This window comes from Nomascus leucogenys, chromosome 9, assembly GCF_006542625.1.
Source record: "Nomascus leucogenys isolate Asia chromosome 9, Asia_NLE_v1, whole genome shotgun sequence".
Lineage (NCBI taxonomy): Eukaryota > Metazoa > Chordata > Mammalia > Primates > Hylobatidae > Nomascus > Nomascus leucogenys.
The window spans coordinates 12471497-12492364 of record NC_044389.1 but is presented as its reverse complement, the minus strand read 5'-3'; the positions used below and the strand labels follow the sequence as shown (position 1 = coordinate 12492364).

The window sequence follows — 20868 nt, the reverse complement described above, 5'->3', positions numbered from 1 at the left end:
GACATCAGAAGGAATGAGAAGTCTGATTGGTCACAGACCTGGCCAACTCCTTGCCCTCCCCCGGGCACCACTGTTTAACCCAAGCCCCAGTTCAGACAGCCTCCACCATAGTCCCCACCTTTCTGGAAGCTGCAGGGCTCTCCATCCAGGATCCAGAAGCATTGAAAGGGTAAGGTTCAAGCTTTGAGGCCTCTAGCCATCAGTGTGCAAATGAGGGCAAAGTGTTTGGCTGGGGCAGGGGATTGGGCAGGGAAAAAGAAGAGAGTTTAGGCCTCTGGCCAAAGAAGTTGGACAAGACTTCTGGGTGGACACTAAACTGTCTTAAAAAAATTTTTTTTGAGATTATGTAATTTGTTTGGGGTAAGGTATGTGAGGTAAGGTGAAGAAACACCTCTTGCAACTGCTCGGGGGCTTGCCCCCTTGCCCTGCTGAAATTAAGACAGGGGGGAGTTTAACTGGGCATGGTAACACGTGCCTGTTGTCCCAGCTCACCGGGAGGCTTAGGCACAAGGACTGCCTGAGCCCTAAAGGTTAAGGCTTCAGTGAGCTGAGATCATGCCATAACACTCCAGCCTGGGCAACAGAGTGACACCCTGTCTTAAAAATAGAAAATAAAATAGAAATTAAAAGATAAAATTTTAAAAGAAAGAAAGGGGGAGAGACTACTAGAAACTTGTGCAGCTAGCTTTGGGAAGGGCTGTGTTAAGCCTACACTGGGTATGACTATTGTATACACGTATGCCTGGATACAACACCACACCACATGCATTTCCTGACCTGTCTATACATATACGAACTACATGAACATTTGTACTCACATGCATATCACATACATACGCAGGCATCTGTGCGCACATGCACACAAATATACACAGGTATCTAAGGAACTTTCCAGATGCGTACACATTCATGCAATCACACACAAAGAACTCTTGTATCGGTAATAATCTGTTTCTAAAAAGCTGCATTTACAAGTATATTTCATAAACTAACATTCTTTTTCACATTGTGTGTTGCATTGTAAGTCTATGTCTCCTAAAGAGACTAGGTGCTCTTACGAGGGGCTATGCCTCATTCATTCTGTACCCACAGAGACAAGTCCTGTGCCTGGAACTCAATAGACACCCATAAATGTTTGTTGAGGAAATGCATGAATGGATGATCTTTATAAAAAAACCACAAGAGTCAACTGGGCGCGGTGGCTCACACCTGTAACTCCAGCACTTTGGAAAGCCAGTGTGGGTGGATCACCTGAGGTCAGGAGTTCGAGACCAGCCTGGCCAACATGGTGAAACCCCTTCTCTACTAAAAATACAAAAATTAGCCAGGCATGGTGGGTGCCTGTAATCCCAGCTACTCAGGAGGCTGAGGCAGGAGATTTGCTTGAACCCGGAAGGCAGAGGTTGCAGTGAGCCAAGATCGCGCCACTGCACTCCAGCCTGGGCAACAAGAATGAAACTCCATCTCAAAAAAACAAACAAAAAGACCCCATAAGATTCGTTGATGTTGACATTCTCTAAATCGAGCTTAGTGACTAGCAGTCATGTTCTGAGCATGGGGTTGTTTACGAGAAGACATCTGTGTGCATGCACCAGTGTGTGCCTCGTTTGTAGACAAGGGGACTCTTGTGAATGTGTCTGTGTTGAGATGTGTCTGCACATGCCTCTGTGAGTGAATATCGGTGTTTGAGTGAGCGTGTAAAAACACTGAAGTGGGGTGGTGGAGGGAGGGGGCTGCTAGAAGATATCCCCCAAGACATAGTCCCAGCTGGTAGGGAGTTTGTGCATGTGATGAGAGCACTGAGTCTGCAAGTGTGGGGGCGGGAAGTGGAGTAAATCTGCGAGCCATTCCCACAACCCTCTGGAGAGCCTGTCCCTCAGATTGCTGCCCTTCCTCCTGCCCACTTGCCAGGACTGGCCACTGAAAGGATTCTCATTCCCATCCGACTCTCCATGAGGCTCCTGGCTTTCCTGAGTCTGCTGGCCTTGGTGCTGCAGGAGACGGGGACAGCTTCTCTCCCGAGGAAGGAGAGGAAGAGGAGAGAGGAGCAGATGCCTAGGGAAGGCGATTCCTTTGAAGTTCTGCCTCCGGGGAACGACGTCCTGAAACCAGACAACTATGGTGAAGTCGTTGATCTGAGCAACTACGAGGAGCTCACAGATTATGGGGACCAACTCCCCGAGGTGAGGGACACAGCAGACCGACTGCATTCCCTGCATGACACTGGGAGTCAGAGGCCAGGGCCCTCCCACCTGCCCGAAGTGCGGGTGTCTCCAGCCCCAACCTCTTTCTCTATGAGGTGGAAATTCTTATCCCTCCACAGGGACTTGTCACTTAGATGATACTAAGAAACAAGACACAAACCTGGGACTTCTCCTTCTCCAAAAGTCATACATCCTTCCCCCTGCCGTCAAGTAGGACCCAAAGCTATGTCTCACTGGGGGAGGGGTTCGCAATGCCCTCATCATATTCTCTAGGAAATAAAAGTGCCACATCCCCCGTCTCTTTTCTGAAACTGTCCTCCAGTCTGAAGTTCATTTCCAGGCCCTCTTGGCCTTCACTGCAGCAGCGTGGGGTGCAAGCCCAGAAGACCCTACTCGATTGTGCGTGAGCCTGGTCGGTGTGGAGCAGGGGAAGAGTGCCAGCCTGGGAAATCGGGAGAGCAGGTTCCACCTCTGCCTTGACCACGTGCTGGCTCTTTGATCCTCATCCCTCTCCTCTCTGGGCCCCAGTTTCTTTATCCATAGGATGGACATGCTGGACCTGATGCTCTCTCAGTTCCCCTTTTTGCACAGTCTTTCTGCTATCCCTCCCTCCTCCTCCTCCACAGTGACTCTTTGCTGGTTTGAAATCCATCACTAAGGTTCCCAGGGTCCAAAGTTAAGTCCCTTTTGTGCAAAAGCTGGGCTACTGTGTACTCTGTGCTACATCTCCAGGTTAAGGTGACTAGCCTCGCTCCTGCAACCAGCATCAGTCCTGCCAAGAGCACTACGGCTCCAGGGACACCCTCGTCAAACCCCACGATGACCAGACCTACTACAGCAGGGCTGCTACTGAGTTCCCAGCCCAACCATGGTAAGTGCACAGTCACATGATCACAACATCCCTAGGTCATAGGCCAAGCAGCTATGACCCAGCACCAGGGGGTACCAAAGTGGAACGTGGTTGGGGTTGGGGCGTGGAGGGTCAGGGCTACCCTTACTAGCAGGGAGAAGGGGGGGAATAGCCACAGTAAGAACAGGAAAAAAGAAATCAAAGACAGGCACTGGCTGTCCCTAATACTTTTGCCTGAATGTACAAGCTGAGTAAGAAGCAAAGAAATGCAAGAACTCCCTTATGCCCTAGCAAAGCCACCCTGCCTTAATTAATAGCATGACGGGGGAAGCAGGTTGAGTGGTAATTAGATTAGAGACAATTAAAAGCCTGTAGAGAAGAATAACTAACTTTGTGGCTGTCACTTGGCATAGGAGCAAATGAAGCAGTCACACTTCTTTTCAACTTCAAAGTCTCTCCTGAGTGGCTCTCTTTCCTTCCTCGATGCCCTCCTGGAGGCTGGGGCTGGCATCCCTGGCAGTGAGGCCTCGGCAATCTGCTGGAAATCAGAAGTGGGCAGAGGAGGGGTGAAGTTCATTCTGGACCGGCTTGTCCGCAGCTGCCCTGTTCTCTTCTTGGGATGTTTGCCTTGGGTGGACCTGGGGTATTGGGGCATCGGCAGGAAAACCATTTAGTCAGGAATCCATGACCTCTCAGAGCTACAGTCTCAGGCTTAAAGAGGCCATAAAGGGCCTCAGATGAACCCACCATTCAAAGCCTCAGGATAAGAAAGATGCTGGGGCCCCTCTGCTCCACCCACTCCTCCTGGTCACTGCTGGCAGAGAAGAGCTCCTTAATCTTGGGGCTGTGTCACTGCTACCAGAGTTCTTCCCTGAGTTGAGCTAAACTGGTCTCTCAGTAATCACTGTGCCTTGTGATAGCAAGTGACAGAAACCACCTGCGCTATTCAGTTGTATGATCCAATAAAGTCTCCCCAACTACTTGGAGTGGGTGACCTGGCCTAACCTCATGACCCGTGGGTACAGAGACAGGGTCATGGACAGAACAGGAGAGGGCTGCTTCCCAAAGAAAAATTGGCATGCGGATACCATCAGAAGGGGAAGTGGTTGCTGGGTAGGCACTGTAGTCCACCTTGGTTCTATTGTGCTTCTTGGAGCCACACAGAACATATCTAATTTCTCTTCCCCAAGGCAGATGGCAGAGCCAGCAACCACTGGCCATCCCACTTAATTCTGGCTTTACTTTTGGGGACCAGAGAGGAATCCTGTGGAAAAGAGACCAGTGGATTTCCTAGAAACACTCACATAGGCCCAGGAAAATGTACACAGAACCAGGGTCTGCTGAAAGTATAAATGGGCTTAGGCTGGGTAGTAACTGAGGATGGACCTGCCTCTCCGGGGTAGAGGACAGAGTGACAGAGGAGCAGCCAACAGCACTGTGTACATGGTGCCCGTCAGTTCTGGGCAGCAACCCATAGGCTATCAGAAAGGCGCAGATGGCCATGGTTCAGGCACTCCCTGGGGCGAAGGCCATTGGCCCCAGAGGCTAAAGGGATCTCCCTTTGTTCTGTCTTCCACCTGGGCCAGGTCTGCCCACCTGCCTGGTCTGCGTGTGCCTCGGTTCCTCTGTGTATTGCGATGACATTGACCTAGAGGACATTCCTCCTCTTCCCCGGAGGACTGCCTACCTGTATGCCCGCTTCAACCGCATCAGCCGTATCAGGGCCGAAGACTTCAAAGGGCTGAGTATGTAATGCCCTGGGAAAAGAGGAGTGGGGGCAGGCATACGCAGCCACCCTGCCACTAGGACAGTCACCAACACTGTGTTAGCGCCCCCCGTGTTAGCTCTTCCCTGTTGGCTCTCAGTCCCTCCAGCTGTCAAAGGGAAATAGCCCGAAGTCTCTAGACGTCCCTTCCTTGAAGCATTTAGATGGTGGAAGGGACCTGTTTTTATTTGTTCTCCAAAAAGGTCTGGGAAGCTGGGAGGGGAAGGTATGATCTGCCAACATCTTCAGGATGTCCCAGCAGTGACAGCTGTGTGATCAGCTGGCCTCTGGGCAGGACTGTCTTAAATCTACTCTCTATGGCACTGATGCTGTTTACATGGTTGTTTGTGTGCTTTTAGCTTCTTTATGCCTTATGCCCTGCTTGAGACAGGAGACCTGGGCTCCGATCCAGATTCTACCACTAATTACCCAGAGCCTTTCTGGGCCTCAGTGCCCTTTTGTGTAGACTCACAAGAGGAGGTGAGGTGGATCCAGGGATTCCTGGGCCTGTTGGTTCTTGCTCTCAAGAGGCTTCTTCTAAAGGATCCAAGGTGGGCGGCCACTGCACAGGACAAAACTCCAGGGAGGGGCACTGAGGCAACCGACGGCTTTTCCAAGGAGTCCTGGTTTATGTTATTTCCTCTGGTTTGGGCCTAGTGCAGGTGGAGAGCTGGTTAGAATCCCCTCATCTTGAGAGGGATGGAGCAAGGTGTGGAGACAGCTCCAACCTCCACAAGGAAAGACAGTGTGTTCTGGTTTCTCTCTTTGTTCTCCCCTAACCTCTCTCAGCAAAGTTGAAGAGGATTGACCTCTCCAGCAACCTCATTTCCTCCATCGATAATGATGCCTTCCGCCTGCTACATGCCCTCCAGGACCTCATCCTCCCAGAGAACCAGTTGGAAGCTCTGCCCGTGCTGCCCAGTGGCATTGAGATCCTGGACGTCCGCCTAAATCGGCTCCAGAGCTCGGGGATACAGCCTGCGGCCTTCAGAGTGAGTCGAGCCTTAGGTCCATTATCTATCACCTCCACCACCCACCTCCACCACCACCCACCTCCACCACTCACCTCCACCACCACCCACCTCCACCACCACCCACCTCCACCACCCACCTCCACCACCACCCACCTCCACCACCCACCTCCACCACCACCCACCTCCACCACCCACCTCCACCACCACCCACCTCCACCACCACCGACCTCCACCACCACCCACCTCCACCACCACCCCCTCCACCACCCACCTCCACCACCCACCTCCACCACCACCCACCTCCACCACCACCCACCTCCACCTCCATCACCCACCTCCACGCACCATCCACCTCCACCACCACCCACCTCCACCACCCACCTCCACCTCTACCACCCACCTTCACCCCTACCACCACAACCACCACCCACTTTCACCACCCACCTGCACTCCCACCACACACCTCCACCACCACCACCCACTGTTTTCATTCTTTTAAATTTGCTATTTATTGATTCTTTCAGTTGCAAGAAACTGATTCTGACCCAAGAAAAGGCCATCCCAAGAACCTCCATGAATGGAAACAGTACTATCAGGTCTCATGGGCCTGTTACTGGCTGAGCATCCCTAACCTGAAATCCAGAATCCAAAAGGCTCCAATAAGCATTTCCTTTGAGCACTTTGTTGATGTTCAAAAAGTTTTGGGTTTTGAAGCATTTCAGATTTTGGATATTCAGATTTGGGATACTCAACCTGTACTGGGAATGGGGGTTCAGAAGTCAAGGTGGACAACTCTCTCTCCCTCTTTGGGACACACGGCCTCTTGTCTTGGCTTCTTTCTGTGCATCTGCTCAATTCACCTGTCTGCTCACCAACATCCTCTGCACACTCACAGGTTCTGCTCCCTGAAAACTTACACATGAGTTTGGCTTGGAATAATGCTGATTCTGGCCCTAACTCTACGTATCCTTTTATTTCCAAAACCTGCCAGTAAGTGACTGATGAATCATTGTCTTTCTATGATCAAATGCTCAAGAGAGAGTTTTTTTGTTGCTGTTTTGAGGCAGATCTTGCTCTGTCGCCCAGGCTGGAGTGCAGTGGCATGATCTCAGCTCACTGCAACCTCTGCCTCCCGTGTTCAAGCAATTCTCCTGCCTCGACCTCCTGAGTAGCTAGGATTACAGGCATGCACCACCACGCCTGGCTAGTTTTTGTATTTTTAGTAGAGATGGGGTTTCGCCATGTTGGCCAGGCTGGTCTCGAACTCCTGACCTCAGGTGATCTGCCCACCTCGGCCTCCCGAAGAGCTGGGATGGCAGGCTTGAGCCACTGTGCCTGTCCAAGAGAGACTATTTGATTGGTCATTGACTGGCCAGTTTTGATGGGAAGGGCTAAGTTGTATGACACAAATATGCCCACTGGGGCGGCCCATTCAATAGGGCTAGGAACAGCCCCAGGTGTGTTCACCCATGTGCCCTCTCTCTCTCTTTCTCTCTCTGTCTCTCAAGTAGTGGAATCTTTTACGTAATCTAATTCCTATTTAGAAGCATCAAATAAACCAAATTAGACTTGCATTTTTGAAATAGGATGAGAGGACAGAGGCACACCTGCTTGCTCTCTTGCCCCACCCTCCCAGTGCCTTCCACCCTCTCAGCCTTCTCCTGTCTGCAGTGGTCTTTGAGGGAGTTTTACAGAACGGCGTCACTACCACTGTTGTGGTGGAAGAGCACTAGACTGGGAATCAGAAGCCTGCCACGTGACCCTGGGCCTCAGTTTTTCGGTCTCCAAGAACGGGATTGCATGATCCCTGAAGTTCCCCACTGCTCAGCCTCAGCAACATCCCAGCTGTCTCCATATTAGGAGGCGCTGCTTTGCCTTGACTCAGAGCTGTTTTCCCAGCCCAGGATAAGGCCTGGGCTTTGGAGCCACAGAGACCTGGGTTTGTGCGAGAGTCACCCGACCTCTCTGACCTTGTTTTCTCATCTGCAAAATGAGGGTAATAATACCTGCTTGACACAGCTGCTGGAGGGTTAAGTAAGATAGCATTTTACAAAGAAAACAGGAGGGTTAGATATGCATAGTAGATGCTCCATAAATGGTAGCTATCATTTTTCTCTGCTCCCTGAGCCCTGCTGAAGGCTTGTCTCTTCCCAAACCCTTCTCTGATGAACACTGTCTGATTCTGAGAGCGCGGTCCCATGCACACACTGTGTACCTTTCTGTGCCTGCGGTTCTCAGTCTGCTGGTCTGGCTGTCTCCCGAGTGTCTGCTCTGTACCTTCTCCTCACCCAGAGCATGGACGATAAACAGAACATGGAGGACGGAAGTTAGATACCAGGGAGCAGGTCATGCCAGTGAAAGGCATGAGGCTTAGGCAGCTGTGGGGTCTCCTTTATTGGGGGGTTTATTAGAGACATTGATTGGGAGGTCTTGTCTAGATAATTGTCCATGGCCCCATGGTTTAGCATTTGGAGACTTGTCAATGGGGAAAGTCCCTTCTGATAGCAGGGAAGTTGAGGCAGAGCAGAAATGTCCCCTGGTCCTCCCTTCTACCCTGTCCCTGCCCCTCCCCTGCACCACCCGGTGTCATTACCAGCTGATTAGCTCTTTCCTACTTCAGCGGCTGGCACCTCAATGGTAGCAGCTTTCCTCCTGAATCCAGTTGGAGTTAGTGTCTGTAAGATCCTTAAAAACCTGGGCAACCCCTGTGGCACCCAGCACAGAGCCTGGCGCATGACTGAGGCTAAGTGAGCCCCGAGTGAACAAATGGGGCCACCTGTCTCTGGCCTCATAGCCCTCCTCACTGCCAGTGTCCAACAGGACCCACCAGCCTCCTACACTCTTTGCTTTCTCCACAGGCAATGGAGAAGCTGCAGTTCCTTTACCTGTCAGACAACCTGCTGGATTCTATCCCAGGGCCTTTGCCCCTGAGCCTGCGCTCTGTACACCTGCAGGTAAGGAGCCTCACCCAGAGCAAGGGTGATAAGCAGCATGGAAGTTAGATACCAGGAGCAGGTCATGGCAGTGAGAGGCATGAGGCTTAGGCAGCTGTGGGGTCTCCTTGATTGGAGGGTTTATTGGAGACAAGGATTGGGAGGTCTTGTCTAAACAGTTGTCCATGGCCCCAGTTTGATTTTCTCCATTTTTTCTTTTTAAAACACTTTCTCTCCCTCCACTGTTTTATTTTATCTCACCCAACTGCTTTTCCTTCTCTCTTTTTCCTACCCTCTGTCTCTTTCCTTCCCTTCAGTCCTTCCCTCCTTCGTCTCTCCCCTTCTCTTCATCTGTGCCCTCTGTCTCCATCCATCCCCCCTGGGGCTCCTTTTCTCACCCTTGTTGTGTGGCTTTGGCCCTAGATGCTTCAGTTTCTCCAGTTGTACCAGAGCAGGCAGAGCTGGTAGGGACAGCTGATGTGAGCCTTTGGTGCTACTTAAGGGGCAGAGCCTCTTGGTGAGGCTCAGCTGGTATGTGTTCTTCCCAGAATAACTTGATAGAGACCATGCAGAGAGATGTCTTCTGTGACCCTGAGGAGCACAAACACACCCGCAGGCAGCTAGAAGACATCCGCCTGGACGGCAACCCCATCAACCTCAGCCTCTTCCCCAGCGCCTACTTCTGCCTGCCTCGGCTCCCCATCGGCCGCTTCACCTAGCTCGGAGCCTTTCCATTCCTCCCAGGTAAGAGCCCTCCAAGGACCATGCAGGCATGGGCCTCCAGCCATAAAGCCCAATTCCTTATCTTTAAACAGTGATCTTTAGCCCAGGCATTAATCGTCCTCTCGATCCCTTGCAAAAATCACACACACGCACACGCATGCATGCACACACACACTCATGTACTGAAATGTCTTTCAGTGGCCAAATTTGCATTTCTCCATCTTCTTTCCTTGACACTTATGGCTCCTGGCTCAGAAAATAGCAATGTCTGCAGTGGAGCTCTTTTCCATATTCCCCATATCTCGTACCCGCACAGAATGCCAAGAAAGCCGTGGGAGAGGAAGAGGGGGAGGAGGAAGAGAAGGAAGAAATGGGGAAGAGGAGAGCAGTGATGTGCTGGAGCCAGCTCTTACTACTTGCGGGAACCGATTATTAAATTTTCCAGAATTTTGCAAGTCAGTTGTTAAACACAGCCATTATGAAAAATTAAATTATATAAACTCACAATTAAATATATTATATTGAAAACAAATGTAATAATTATTCAAAAATCATCATTTTTCAATTAGTTTACTATATTTCACTATTAACCGTGCCCTTGAAGTTATTTCTGTCCGTGGTGTCTGTATGGGGGAAACTCTAGATAATGGTGGGCAACTGGGCATCTCTTCCAGCTCCTCATTCAGTGACATCATATTGGTGGTTTCAAATGGGCCATGGTAGGGGTATTTACACTACAGAAATTGGTAAACACTACAAATTGGGATTTCCTTTTTTGAGAGCTGACTATAAAATGTTTGGCTGCATACCACTGAGGAGAAAGAAGAGCCACTTAAACCAGCTCCCCCTACTGCACAGCATCCTACTGGGGCTGAGGAAGGTAGGATTTCTGTAGGGCATTCTTTCATTTCCTGCTCTTCTGAGGCCAGGGCCTCCTGTTAGATTTGGAGGGAGCCATTCATAAGGATGGAGAACTGACACGAATCTTCACCCAGATGCGCTTCTTGTAGCACTTACCTACTCCCTGGCTCGCTGGCCAGTCTCTTGAGCGTGGTTGGCTCAGCCAGCTGGTTCCTGGCCACTGGGGTTTCCATCCTTCCCATTCGCTGCTGCATGTTCAACCACCAGAGGGCAGCCTTGTGCAAAGATAAATAAAAATAGCAATTACCTTCTGCCTTTGGATCCTGGGCAGGGGCTGCTATGCTGGGAGGATGGGAAGAAGGGCAACTATCATGTAGCCAGTGATTTGTTCCTTGAGTTAGAAGGGAGAGGAGGAGATGCCACCCTTCTCCTGACCCTTATAAGGAGGCTTTGGGCAAGGGGGATGTGATGGATGGGCTCTTGGCCTCAGGCCTCATGCTAAGGCATGAAAGAGGGATGAGGCAGGCAATTCACTTACTCATGCAGGAGGATCTTATGGAGCACCCACTGCTACGTGGTGATAAGATGGTGCGCAACAGAAACATATTCCTTTTCCTCACAGAGCTTAGAATTTAGTGCAAAAGACAGGTGTGAAACAAATAAGCACACCAATAACCATGCTATTCAACTCATAAAAGTGCTATAAAGGGTATGTAGAGAATGCTATGAATGCTTACAAGAGGAGGACCCAGCTTAGGGGTCCAGAAGATCTTGCAGAACCCAAAGGAGTGGGAGTTAGCCAGGCAATGACTTGCCAAGGCAACTATTCAAGGTCCCTGGTGGTCCCCGAGTCTGGAGGGACAGGTGTTTCTTATGGGCCACATGGAAAGGAATCCACGTATCTGCCTCCCCCCACCTCACTGTGCACTTGGATCCTCACGGCGGTCCTGTAAACAGCCAAGTCAGAAATTATTATTCACATTCTTCAGATGGAGACATGGAGAACTAGAGACCAATCACTGACCCCAGCTCACACGGGTGACTCAGGGTTGGACCAGGACTCAACACACAGGCTACAGACTGGCAGTGGGAAGTCTTGAAGGTGGTGGGAGGTGCCTTCATGCCATCATGGCACCTACTCTCACTCCCAGGGAACCTAGGATTCCAGCACACCTGGCCCCAGGGAAGGACGGGGAAGGCAGTGAGCCGAGGGCCCCTTGCCTTTCAGAGCAGCAGAGCTGTCACTGGCCCTTCCTCTCCTTTGCCTCCTCTTTCTGTCTTCCAAGAGTTTGTTACAGCGGAATCTCTCTCTGTCTCTCTCTCTCTCTCTCTGTGTGTGTGTATGTGTTTTCTGTCTCTCGTTCCCTTTCTCTGTTTCATCCACCAATCCTATCCCCTTCCATATCCAATATCCCGTTCCATATCCTGCTTTATTGGATTACGACAAGGCCTAGGCATGCAACAGCTGAAAGCCTAAAGTTCTCCAAATGCAAGAGATCCTGAATTGAGGATTCTTTTTTTTTTTTTTTTTTTTTTGAGATGGAGTTTCACTCTTGTTGCCCCGGCTGGAGTGCAATGGCGTGATCTCAGCTCACCACAACCTCTGCCTCCTGGGTGCAAGCAGTTCTCCTGCCTCAGCCTCCTGAGTAGCTGGGATTACAGGCATGTGCCACCACGCCTGGCTAATTTTGTATTTTAAGTAGAGACAGGGTTTCTCCATGTTGGTCAGGCTGGTTTTGAACTCCTGACCTCAGGTCATCTGCCTGCCTCGGCCTCCCAAAGTGCTGGAATTACAGGTGTGAGCCACCACTCCTGGCCGAGGAATCCAATTTTTTAAAAAATCTAATTAAAAAAAAAAAGGTTTTCCAGAACTGGGGCTTTTGGATACTGGAAGCCACATCATTCCCACATGCCTCTCAGTTACTCTTTGCTGAATACAGAAAGTCACCTGGCTCCTGCTCTATTGTGGGACAGGGGAATCTAACAATCCCTGGACTCCTGGAGTTTGCCAGACCTATAATAGAAGCTTTTCTGTGCATCAACTCATTTAATTCCAGCAACAACCCTAGTGAGTAGGGATGCTCATCTTCAGACTGCAGATGAAGAAACAGGCTTCTGAAAGGGGAGAGGCCCAAGCCCAAACAGCGAGAGAGTGGCAGAGCTAGGATTCGATCCTGGGTCCATCCAGCCAGAGTCTGAAGTCCTGCTCTCTGCCACACTCCGATGCAGACACCACTTTCAAGTTCCAATTAAAGGAGGCCGGCTCCAGACAGTTTCTTTCCCGAGGCCATTGCTGCTACTCCAGGAGGGGTTCCCCAAGGGCCGCTGCCTCTGCAGCTGTCTCTCGGCTAATCCCCCATTTTTGGCTAGGGAAGCCCAAGGAATAGAAAGAATGCCCTTGTTAGCTGTCTCCCTGAAGAAATTCTAAACAGAGCATCTGTCCCTCTGCACCAGGGAGGGAAGGAGGAAGAGAGAGATGGGGAGAGACAGAGAGAGAGAAACCCCACAGCTGTGCTTCTCAATCTTGATGTGAACAGCTAGGCCTCCTGTTTCTCAGGGACCTAAAGGGGTTAGGGTTGGGCAACTGGCAGGGAAGGCAGAGAGCATCTCTTTAGCCAGAGTGACGCCCTCCTATCCTGCAGAATGGTAAAGATGGAGAGAATGACACAGGGCAGATGCAAGCCAGCCCTGAGGGAGTACAAAGGAAGGGAGAGAGAGGAGGGGCTGTGGGGTCCAGCCAGGCATGGAAGCCAGCTTGAGGGCCTCATGCCTGCCAGCAGTCTAGGTTTGCATCAAATCCACCTCCTCCAACACCAGACTTTCCTAACCTCACTCATCCAGGTCCTTCGTGGCCCAGCAGCACTCATATTTGACCTTGGCAAGGGCACTTGCTATGGGAGGCACCCTGGTGACTATTCTGCCAGCTCTGTGTGAAGGGGCGTGCCTCCCTCCTCTGGGGCACCCCATGGCCTTCAGGAGGGTCCTGACCTAACCTGTCCTATGAGTATCAGCGGGAGGAGGTCAAGGGGAAGAGGCCAGGGCCCCTCCTCTCTGTGAGAGAAAGGATGAGTTTGCAATGACCTCCCCCTCAGCCTGCCCCATTCTCAGCTCCAGGGTCCTGTTTTTCCAAAGGTTGCCCAGCAAGGCCCAGGGCCAGAGGAGTCTCATGGAGAAGGGAGGGTGGGAGGGGATGCTGGAGGGGCTGGAGCTAAGTCTGTTTTAGGAGCCAAGGCCATTTCCCCACACTGACCTTGCCTGGACTCCCTTCCTGCTTCCTTTTCTCTTTTGTCTCTTTCCTGGGAGTAGTAATCTCTTACATTTGTGCTGTCAGTTTGCACTTCAGCAAGCCCTTTTACATATGAGACCTAATTTGACAGTCCTAACAACTCTGTGAGGAAGGAATTATTATCCCTCCTTTTACTGATAGAAAATGAGAGGCTAAGTACTTTGTCCCAGAGAAAGATGATTTAACATAAACAATCTATAACAGAAAAAGAAAGATGGGCATGGTGTGGAGCTGCAGTGACAGCCATCACTTCTTCCCAATTCTTGTCAGAGAAATGGTAAATCCCATCTCCAGCTCCTGGAGCAGAGGATGGGTGCCCCCACCACGTCCCCCGGAAATGCTTTGAAAAGCAAGGACTCGGGAGGGCATCGCCCAGGCTAGAAAAAGGGGGGCTGCCTATGGAGCTTGAGTCCAGGGCCTGCCCCCAGCAGGATCAAGGCCTGTATCCTTAGGAAGCACATGAGGTAATGAAGGTCTCAGCTCAGGAGAACCTAGGGGCTCAAAGACACATGGCCCCCCATCTCTGCCGCACCCCCACATGCCTGTGTCTGTGTCCTCCTTCCTTCTGGCCAGGACAGAGGCAGACAGACCAGACGGGGAGGTGGCCCCGGCTCGCCCCGCCCCCTCCCTGTCTAGCTCCCTCTCAGCTTTCTCCTCCCACCTCACCTGCCCCTCCCCTCTCCCCCACACTAGACACCAGCTCAATTTTGTCTCTCCTCTCTCTCAAGGTCATCTCTTGGACCAGCGGGCATCACATTCTCCAGCAGCCGCCATCTCGCACGCCTCCCTCCTGTGGCCGCCGGCAGCATGGACAAAGGTCTCCATGCAAGGGGAGGATGCCTGCTGCTTTCCCCACAGCCCTCACGTCTCCCTTCTCCCTGCGGGTGACAAAGAAGCCCCAAGGACCACCTCCTTCCTGCCTCATTGTAATAAAATTCCCCACACTGAAGCCTTCTTGTCTTCAACCTGGCCTGTCCAGCCCTTCCAGGCATGGCCAAACCCATGGCCTGGATGTGCTTGTGTACTTCCTTTCAAACGAGCCCACACAGAACGCCTGCTCTCCCCTTCCTCCCCTCTGCACTCCTTCTGCCTCCTTTTTCTCTATTCTCCTTCTGTGCTCAGGCACCAGAGCAAATAGCTTTTTGTTTCCTCCTGGCACTACCAGTCCCAGCCCTGCCTTCAGGAATTCTTTTTTTTCTCTCTCTCTCTCTCTTTTTAAAAGACTGGGTCTCACTAGGTTGCCTAGGCTAGTTTTGAACTCTTGGGCTCAAACGTTCACCTGCCTGAGCCTCCTGAGTCGCTGGGATTACAGATGTGCCCCATTGTACCAACTCCAGAATTCTTTTCTTTTGTGTCTAACACAGTTCAGACACAGGAGGGAGTGGAAATGTTTCTTGTTATGGCATCTGTAAAGGAACTGTGATGCAAGGGAGTGAGCACTGGAATGAGAGTCTGCAGACCTGAGTTTGACTACCCTATATCCTGATCACACCAGCACCTCACTCTGTCCTGGCCCCTTGGAGTTCCCTCACTCCAAATCTGTTGCTCAAAGCATATCCAAGCCCAAGGGGTGTGGTGCCTATCCCTATCTTATTACATTTCTAGTCTAAGAACAAAGACCCAACCCTCTCCTACCGTTCCCAGTAGCACAGACTACCATTGACAAAGAGGTATCAAATGGTAAAGGAGAAAAGGAAGGAAGTACAGAAAATACAGACACACAATCAGTCTAGTCTCACAAGCTGAGCTTTCTGAGCCCAAATCAACTATACCACGGCTTTAAAGCTTGCTTAGCTGCAGGCCTTCCTGACCCTTCTCTAGTCCATGCAGAAGAGAGAATAATCCAAGCTTTTCACGCCCTTTCTGACCCATCCTGAAACCAAAGGTAACGACCTTTGAATTACACGTTGTCCATGATCAGTGCCCTCCCAGGTTCACTGGGCAGTCTTAGGAGAGGTGCTTCCTCCCACAGAGAGGCCCCCTGCCTCCCAGGACAGGCTCCTGGAGCCCAACACCTGTGAGAGCTGTAGCACCTGTCTTGGAGATCTAAGAAATCCCTGAAGGAGGCTGGGCACAGTGGCTCACGTCTGTAATCCCAGCACTTTGGGAGGCCGAGCAGGCAGATCACAAGGTCAGGAGTTCAAGATCAGCCTGACCAACATGGTGAAACCCCGTCTCACTAAAAATACAAAAAATAGCGGGGTGTGGTGGTGTGCACCTATAGTCCCAGCTACTCAGGAGGCTGAGGCAGGAGAATGGCTTGAACCCGGGAGGCGGAGGTTGCAGTGAGCCGAGATCGCACCACTGCACTCCAGCCTGGTGACAGAGCGAGACTGTGTCTCAAAAAAAAAAAAAAAAAAAAAAAAAGAAAGAAATCCCTGAAGGAGCCATGTCCTGGGAGACAGGCAAGATGGCAAGTTTAACCCTGTGCACATAGAGCAGAAGATGAGCCTCTGCCCTTGAGGGAGTGTTGGAGGTGGAAGTGGGGGCATGAGAAATGGGGTGGGCAGAGAAGAGCAGGACCTCCCACAGTGCATGAGGTCCTTGGCTCTAAATAATCCTGAAAAATACTAGCCCAGAAAGATGCAAACGGCCCCCATGCTGGGAATGTTCTGCAAAATAGGAAGGTGTTAAGCAGTAACCCAGATGTTTCAAGCTAAAGCATCCTGCAGAGGAGGGGGCAAAAAGGTCGTCTTTTGGGACTAAAGTCTTCCAAATCAGCCATGTGCTTGGGTTGTAATCACCTTGCCAATGTAGATGCTGCTCCTTTGAAGAAGACAGTCTGAAAATAGGGTCCTTCTCAATGTCAGCAGATCAGTACACTATTCCTGCAGAGACGATAGGAAATAAAGACAGGAAGCTGTCAGAAAGTCAATATTTCAAAGGACCAAAGAGTCCTCAGGGTCCTTTGGTCCACGCACCTGTGTCTAGGCAGGGCTTTACCTAGTGCAGATGGTGATCTTCTCTGGTTTATGCCAGGGCCAGAGGTGCAGGCTGCAGAAAGCACCTGCCACCATCTGTAGGACATCATGCTAGCCCTGCACATTACACACATCGTCACGTTTCATCTCCATCGTAGCCTGATGAGGTGGGCGCTGCACCAATTTTATAGAAGGTTGACTTTGGGAGGCTGAGGCAGGCAGATCACCTAAGGTCAGGAGTTCGAGACCAGCCTGGCCAACATGGTGAAACCCTGTCTCTACTAAAAATACAAAAATTAGGCAGGTGTAGTGGTGGGCACCTGTAATCCCAGCTACTCGGAAGGCTGAGGCAGGAGAATTGCTTGAACCCGGAACGCGGAGCTTGCAATGAGCCCTGATCGCGCCACTGCACTCCAGCCTGGGCAACAGAGTGAGACTCCATCTCAAAAAAAAAGAAGGCAGAGAGGTTAACTTTTGGTCCAAGGTCACACAGTGAGGAGTAAGAGGCAGACTAGATATTCAAATGTGACCTAAGTGCAAAGCCTGCTGGCCCTCTGGCCTTGGAACTGCATGTCTGACACACCTGCTGAATCCCATCTTGCCTCACTCACACTTCCTTGCTCATAGAACATACCCAATAAACCTTGTGCCAAGCCAGCTCGCTCCACGGCACGGTGGGGAGGCGGACCTGCTACAGAAATCTGACCATGTAAATGGCTCCTTTTCTGCCCCTCCTCTCCTGATGTTCCTAAGTGGTGGCCCCTGCACACCTGGCTTTCTCTTCTAAGCCTCACCAGGTTGGATCTCCCTTCCTACACCCCCTCCCTTCCTATCTATTGTCTCTGAGCCCAACTTCTTGGCTCCTGTGCTCCTATTCATGGGATTTCTTTCCGCTTCTGCAACCCTGAGGACAATAGGCTCCTTCCTGCTTATTGGTAAACAGAGTCACAACAAGCCCGAGTGTGTTCTAGGCCAGGTTTGAGCTTTTGATCGAACCTCTCTCTCAGCCTTTTGTTCCAGTTTTTTTTTTTTTTTTTCCTAATGGGGACATGAACTCCTAGAGAGGTGGCCTGGCACGCCCCTGCCTCTCTGCTGCTCCTCTCCATTCTAGAGCATTACAGTTTGAGTGGGTACAGCAAGTGGGTACAGCACCAAACTTACTGCCTCATTCCTTCCATGAAGTCCAGGAACTGCCCACTTACCTCCTGCCTGGAATACTGGAAGAGAAGGGGAAAGCGTTTGTTTGTTTGTTGCCATCACCAAGCAAGTTCCCGCCACCCCACTCCTCAGGGGTGGGTGGTGTTGTCCAAGTAACTTCTATGACAGCCTGCAAAGAAGGAGAAATAGACAAGGTGGGGACATCAACACCCCAGAAGCAAGAGCACACACCCCACCCGGAACACAGCAGGCAGCCACCGCTCCTACATCTCAGGGCCTGATGGGGATGTCCTAACTCTTAACCAAAGAGGTCCCCGGTCTCCCGTGAATCCTGAGTCTCAGTTTCCTGAGCAGGGTAGAGAAGGAAGCCTTGAGTGTGCAAGGCCCCATCGACAAAGAGATTTACACAGATCCAGGCCCTGCCTCAATCTTACCCACCTTTAGTGTCCTTCATTCATTTTGTTTTAATGATTCTTTATTAAGTGCTGAGCACCAGGGTCAGCATAGTAACAAAGACAGACAAGGTCCCTGGCCTCAGGGAGACAGGCAGGAACAGAATAAACAAATAATAACAGATAAATGATACAATTCAGACAGGGACAGGTGCTAGATGACAACAAAAGGAAGCGAACGTGGCAGTGACGGGTAGTGGAGGACAGTGACAGGAGATAGGGCAGTCAAGGAAGGCCTCCTGGGGGTGGTGATGGTTGACCTGAGACCTCCGTGATGAAAAGGCAGCAGCCATGCAAAATGTGAGGGGAACGTTTTCCAGGCAGTGGGAACAGAAGGCAAAAAGCACAAAGGACAGAGGAGGCCCATGTGAGCAGCAGAGAAGGCTTGGGGTGCGGTCAGAGGCAGCAGGGCCCTAGACAGGAAAGCCTCCGAGGAGTCTATTGTGAGTGCACGGGATCCTTCTCTGAGAAACGCACACCCCTCGCCGCCTTCTCTGCCTGTTAGTCATGCTGAAAACACGAGGCAGGAGGGAAAGTCAGCATGATTCACAGACTGGAGGGTGACAGTGACCAGAGCAAGTTTAACCTTTTAAAGAGGAAGGATCTGTTGCTTGGCTACCAGGCAACAAGGTAATGAGTGGAAATGGGGAACAGAAGTGGAGAAAGAAGAGATACCTAGAAGTGGGGCGGTGGGGAAAGGGCAGGAACCCCTCCTGGGCTGGAGCCTGCAGAGGGAGGGAGAATGTGAGCAGCTTCCAGGAGGTGTGGGGCTTTGAGGAAAGGGGACAGAGAGCATTTGAAGGAAGCACAGGGGTAATGCAGGCCACCATCTCCAGAAGACTCAGGCAGGTGCTTCACTGTGTCTTAAAGCTTTTAGAGTCAGATACTGGGTTCTTTAGGGTGTGTCTCCAGCTCGAAGTGCGCCTCACAGTAGATGCAGGAAGGCCTTGTTTGATTTGGGTTACAGGAGAAGCAGAGGCGCCTGTTTGGGGCTGCACTGTGGAGATTGGAATTGGGGTAGAGGGGGCTACTGCTCCCGCTTGGACACTAACCAGCTGTGTGGCCTCAGGCATGTCTGCTTTCTTCTATTCCCTCCTCTGGCCAAAAGAAAAGAAGATTCAGTGATCTCCAAGGTGCAGTCTGCAGCTCTGTGATCTCACATATTCTTTTGTTTTCTTAACAGGAAGGCTACACAGAGAGGGGTCCCCCCAAGGGATGAGGGACAAGTTGCCTAACCCTGTGGCAGACGGCTCTGCTTCTCTTCATGGTAAGAGAGGAAAGTTACAAGGGTATGCCTCCTGGCTCCCGGGCATCTACACACTGCTCAGACCCAGCCACCCCAAAGACACCACCCCTCCCTCGGGGACGGGGACTCCCAGGAGCCTCCCTCAGTTTCCATCTTTAGGTGCCAGGAGTGCGGCTGGGTTTCCCCCACCCCCCAGAAAGGTAGAGAAAGGAGCCAAGTGACCCTGTAAACACGTCCCCAAGGAAGGAGGCTGTGACCTCGGCGGATGAAGCAGCCCCCTGGAAAAAGAAGAGCCCCAGGTGACTGTGGCCCTGAGAGCCAAGAGTTCAGCGGCTCTGTCCCTCTTCATGATGTGGCTTGGGGCAGAGCCAAGCCCCAGGCCCTGCCCGGCCCTCTCCTTCCCCATCTCCTTCCCTCTAGCTTGGCGGTGGGGGCCTATGGATAGCTTCTGAAAGACACTGCCTGCTTTCTCATGCAGGATAAATGCCTCCCTCCAGAACCTGCCCAGCCCGGCTTTTCCGCCGCATTAGTAATCAGCGCACAGAACAAGTGCTTTCTCTCCCTCTCCTCCCCCGCCTCTGTCTCTCTCTCTCTTTTTTTCTCTCCCCCAGCCCCCACTTCCTTTACCTACTCCTGCCTCCTCCCCCCCATCAGAGTCACTGCCACCTCCCGGGAAGCTGAGAGGGTTTATCATCAAATCAGGCTTTGTCATAAGGAAAACAGATTTATTTTCCTCGCTTTGAGAAGGTGATGACAGGAGCAGCGAGGGAAGGGGTGTTTTGTATATTCAATGCCTTTCTCCCCCTGCGGCTAAATCTGGCACTATTTTCTAATTTATCTCAAATGCTGTTCCTCCAACCTGCCTCTCCATTCGCCCACGCTTTCAACCCCTACCTGTGAGCCTTTGCCCACTGGACCGGCTCACTCCTAGTCATTCCTTCATTCAATATATTTCCCTCGTTCAGGATGTAGAGGCCTTTCTTACATGCCAGGGACTGCAGGTGCTGGAGATGTGAGACATACAGCAGGGCAAGGAGGTGGGGAAGGAGTTGCACAGGTACAGGAATAGAACATTAAAACACAAAGCAGTGGCCTGGAGCGGTGGCTCACGCCTGTAATCCCAGCACTTTGGGAGGCCAAGGCAGATGGATCACCTGAGGTCAGGAGTTTGAGACCAGCCTGTCCAACATGGTGAAACCCCGTCTCTACTAAAAATACAAAAATTAGCTGGGCTTGGTGGCAAGCACCTGTAATCCCAGCTACTCAGAAGACTGAGGTGGAAGAATCACTTGGACCTGAGAGGCAGAGGTTGCAGTGAGCCGAGAAAACACCACTGCACTCCAGCCTGGGCAACAGAGCGAGACTCTGTCTCAAAAAATAAAATAAAATAGAAACAAAGCAGTAAGTGGGGACAGAGGCACGCACATGGCCAATGGCAGCACCAATGTGGAACAGCCAGTTCATGAGGAGGCAAAGAACAAAGAAGGATCCTGAA

At 51.4% G+C, this 20868-nt stretch overlaps 1 protein-coding gene across 1 annotated transcript; it reads left to right on the top strand.

Moving 5' to 3' along the window:
- Positions 1-94: 94 nt before the first annotated feature.
- On the top strand, positions 95-14544 carry OPTC (opticin). The gene is made up of 8 exons (XM_003264585.4): positions 95-169; positions 1912-2183; positions 2937-3075; positions 4641-4799; positions 5609-5811; positions 8652-8747; positions 9275-9470; positions 14325-14544. Exons 2-7 carry the CDS (start codon positions 1953-1955, stop codon positions 9443-9445), a joined length of 999 nt encoding a protein of 332 aa, XP_003264633.1. The 5' UTR covers positions 95-169; positions 1912-1952; the 3' UTR covers positions 9446-9470; positions 14325-14544.
- Positions 14545-20868: the final 6324 nt, after the last annotated feature.

What these genes read in the sequence shown, in the direction of transcription:
- OPTC (XM_003264585.4), top strand. Translation starts at nt 1,953, where the DNA reads ATGAGGCTCCTGGCTTTCCTGAGTCTGCTGGCCTTGGTGCTGCAGGAG. An exon ending in CGAAGACTTCAAAGGGCTGA is followed by an intron (nt 4,800 to 5,608) that starts GTATGTAATGCC and finishes AACCTCTCTCAG; the next exon opens with CAAAGTTGAAGAGGATTGAC. An exon ending in TGCGCTCTGTACACCTGCAG is followed by an intron (nt 8,748 to 9,274) that starts GTAAGGAGCCTC and finishes TGTTCTTCCCAG; the next exon opens with AATAACTTGATAGAGACCAT.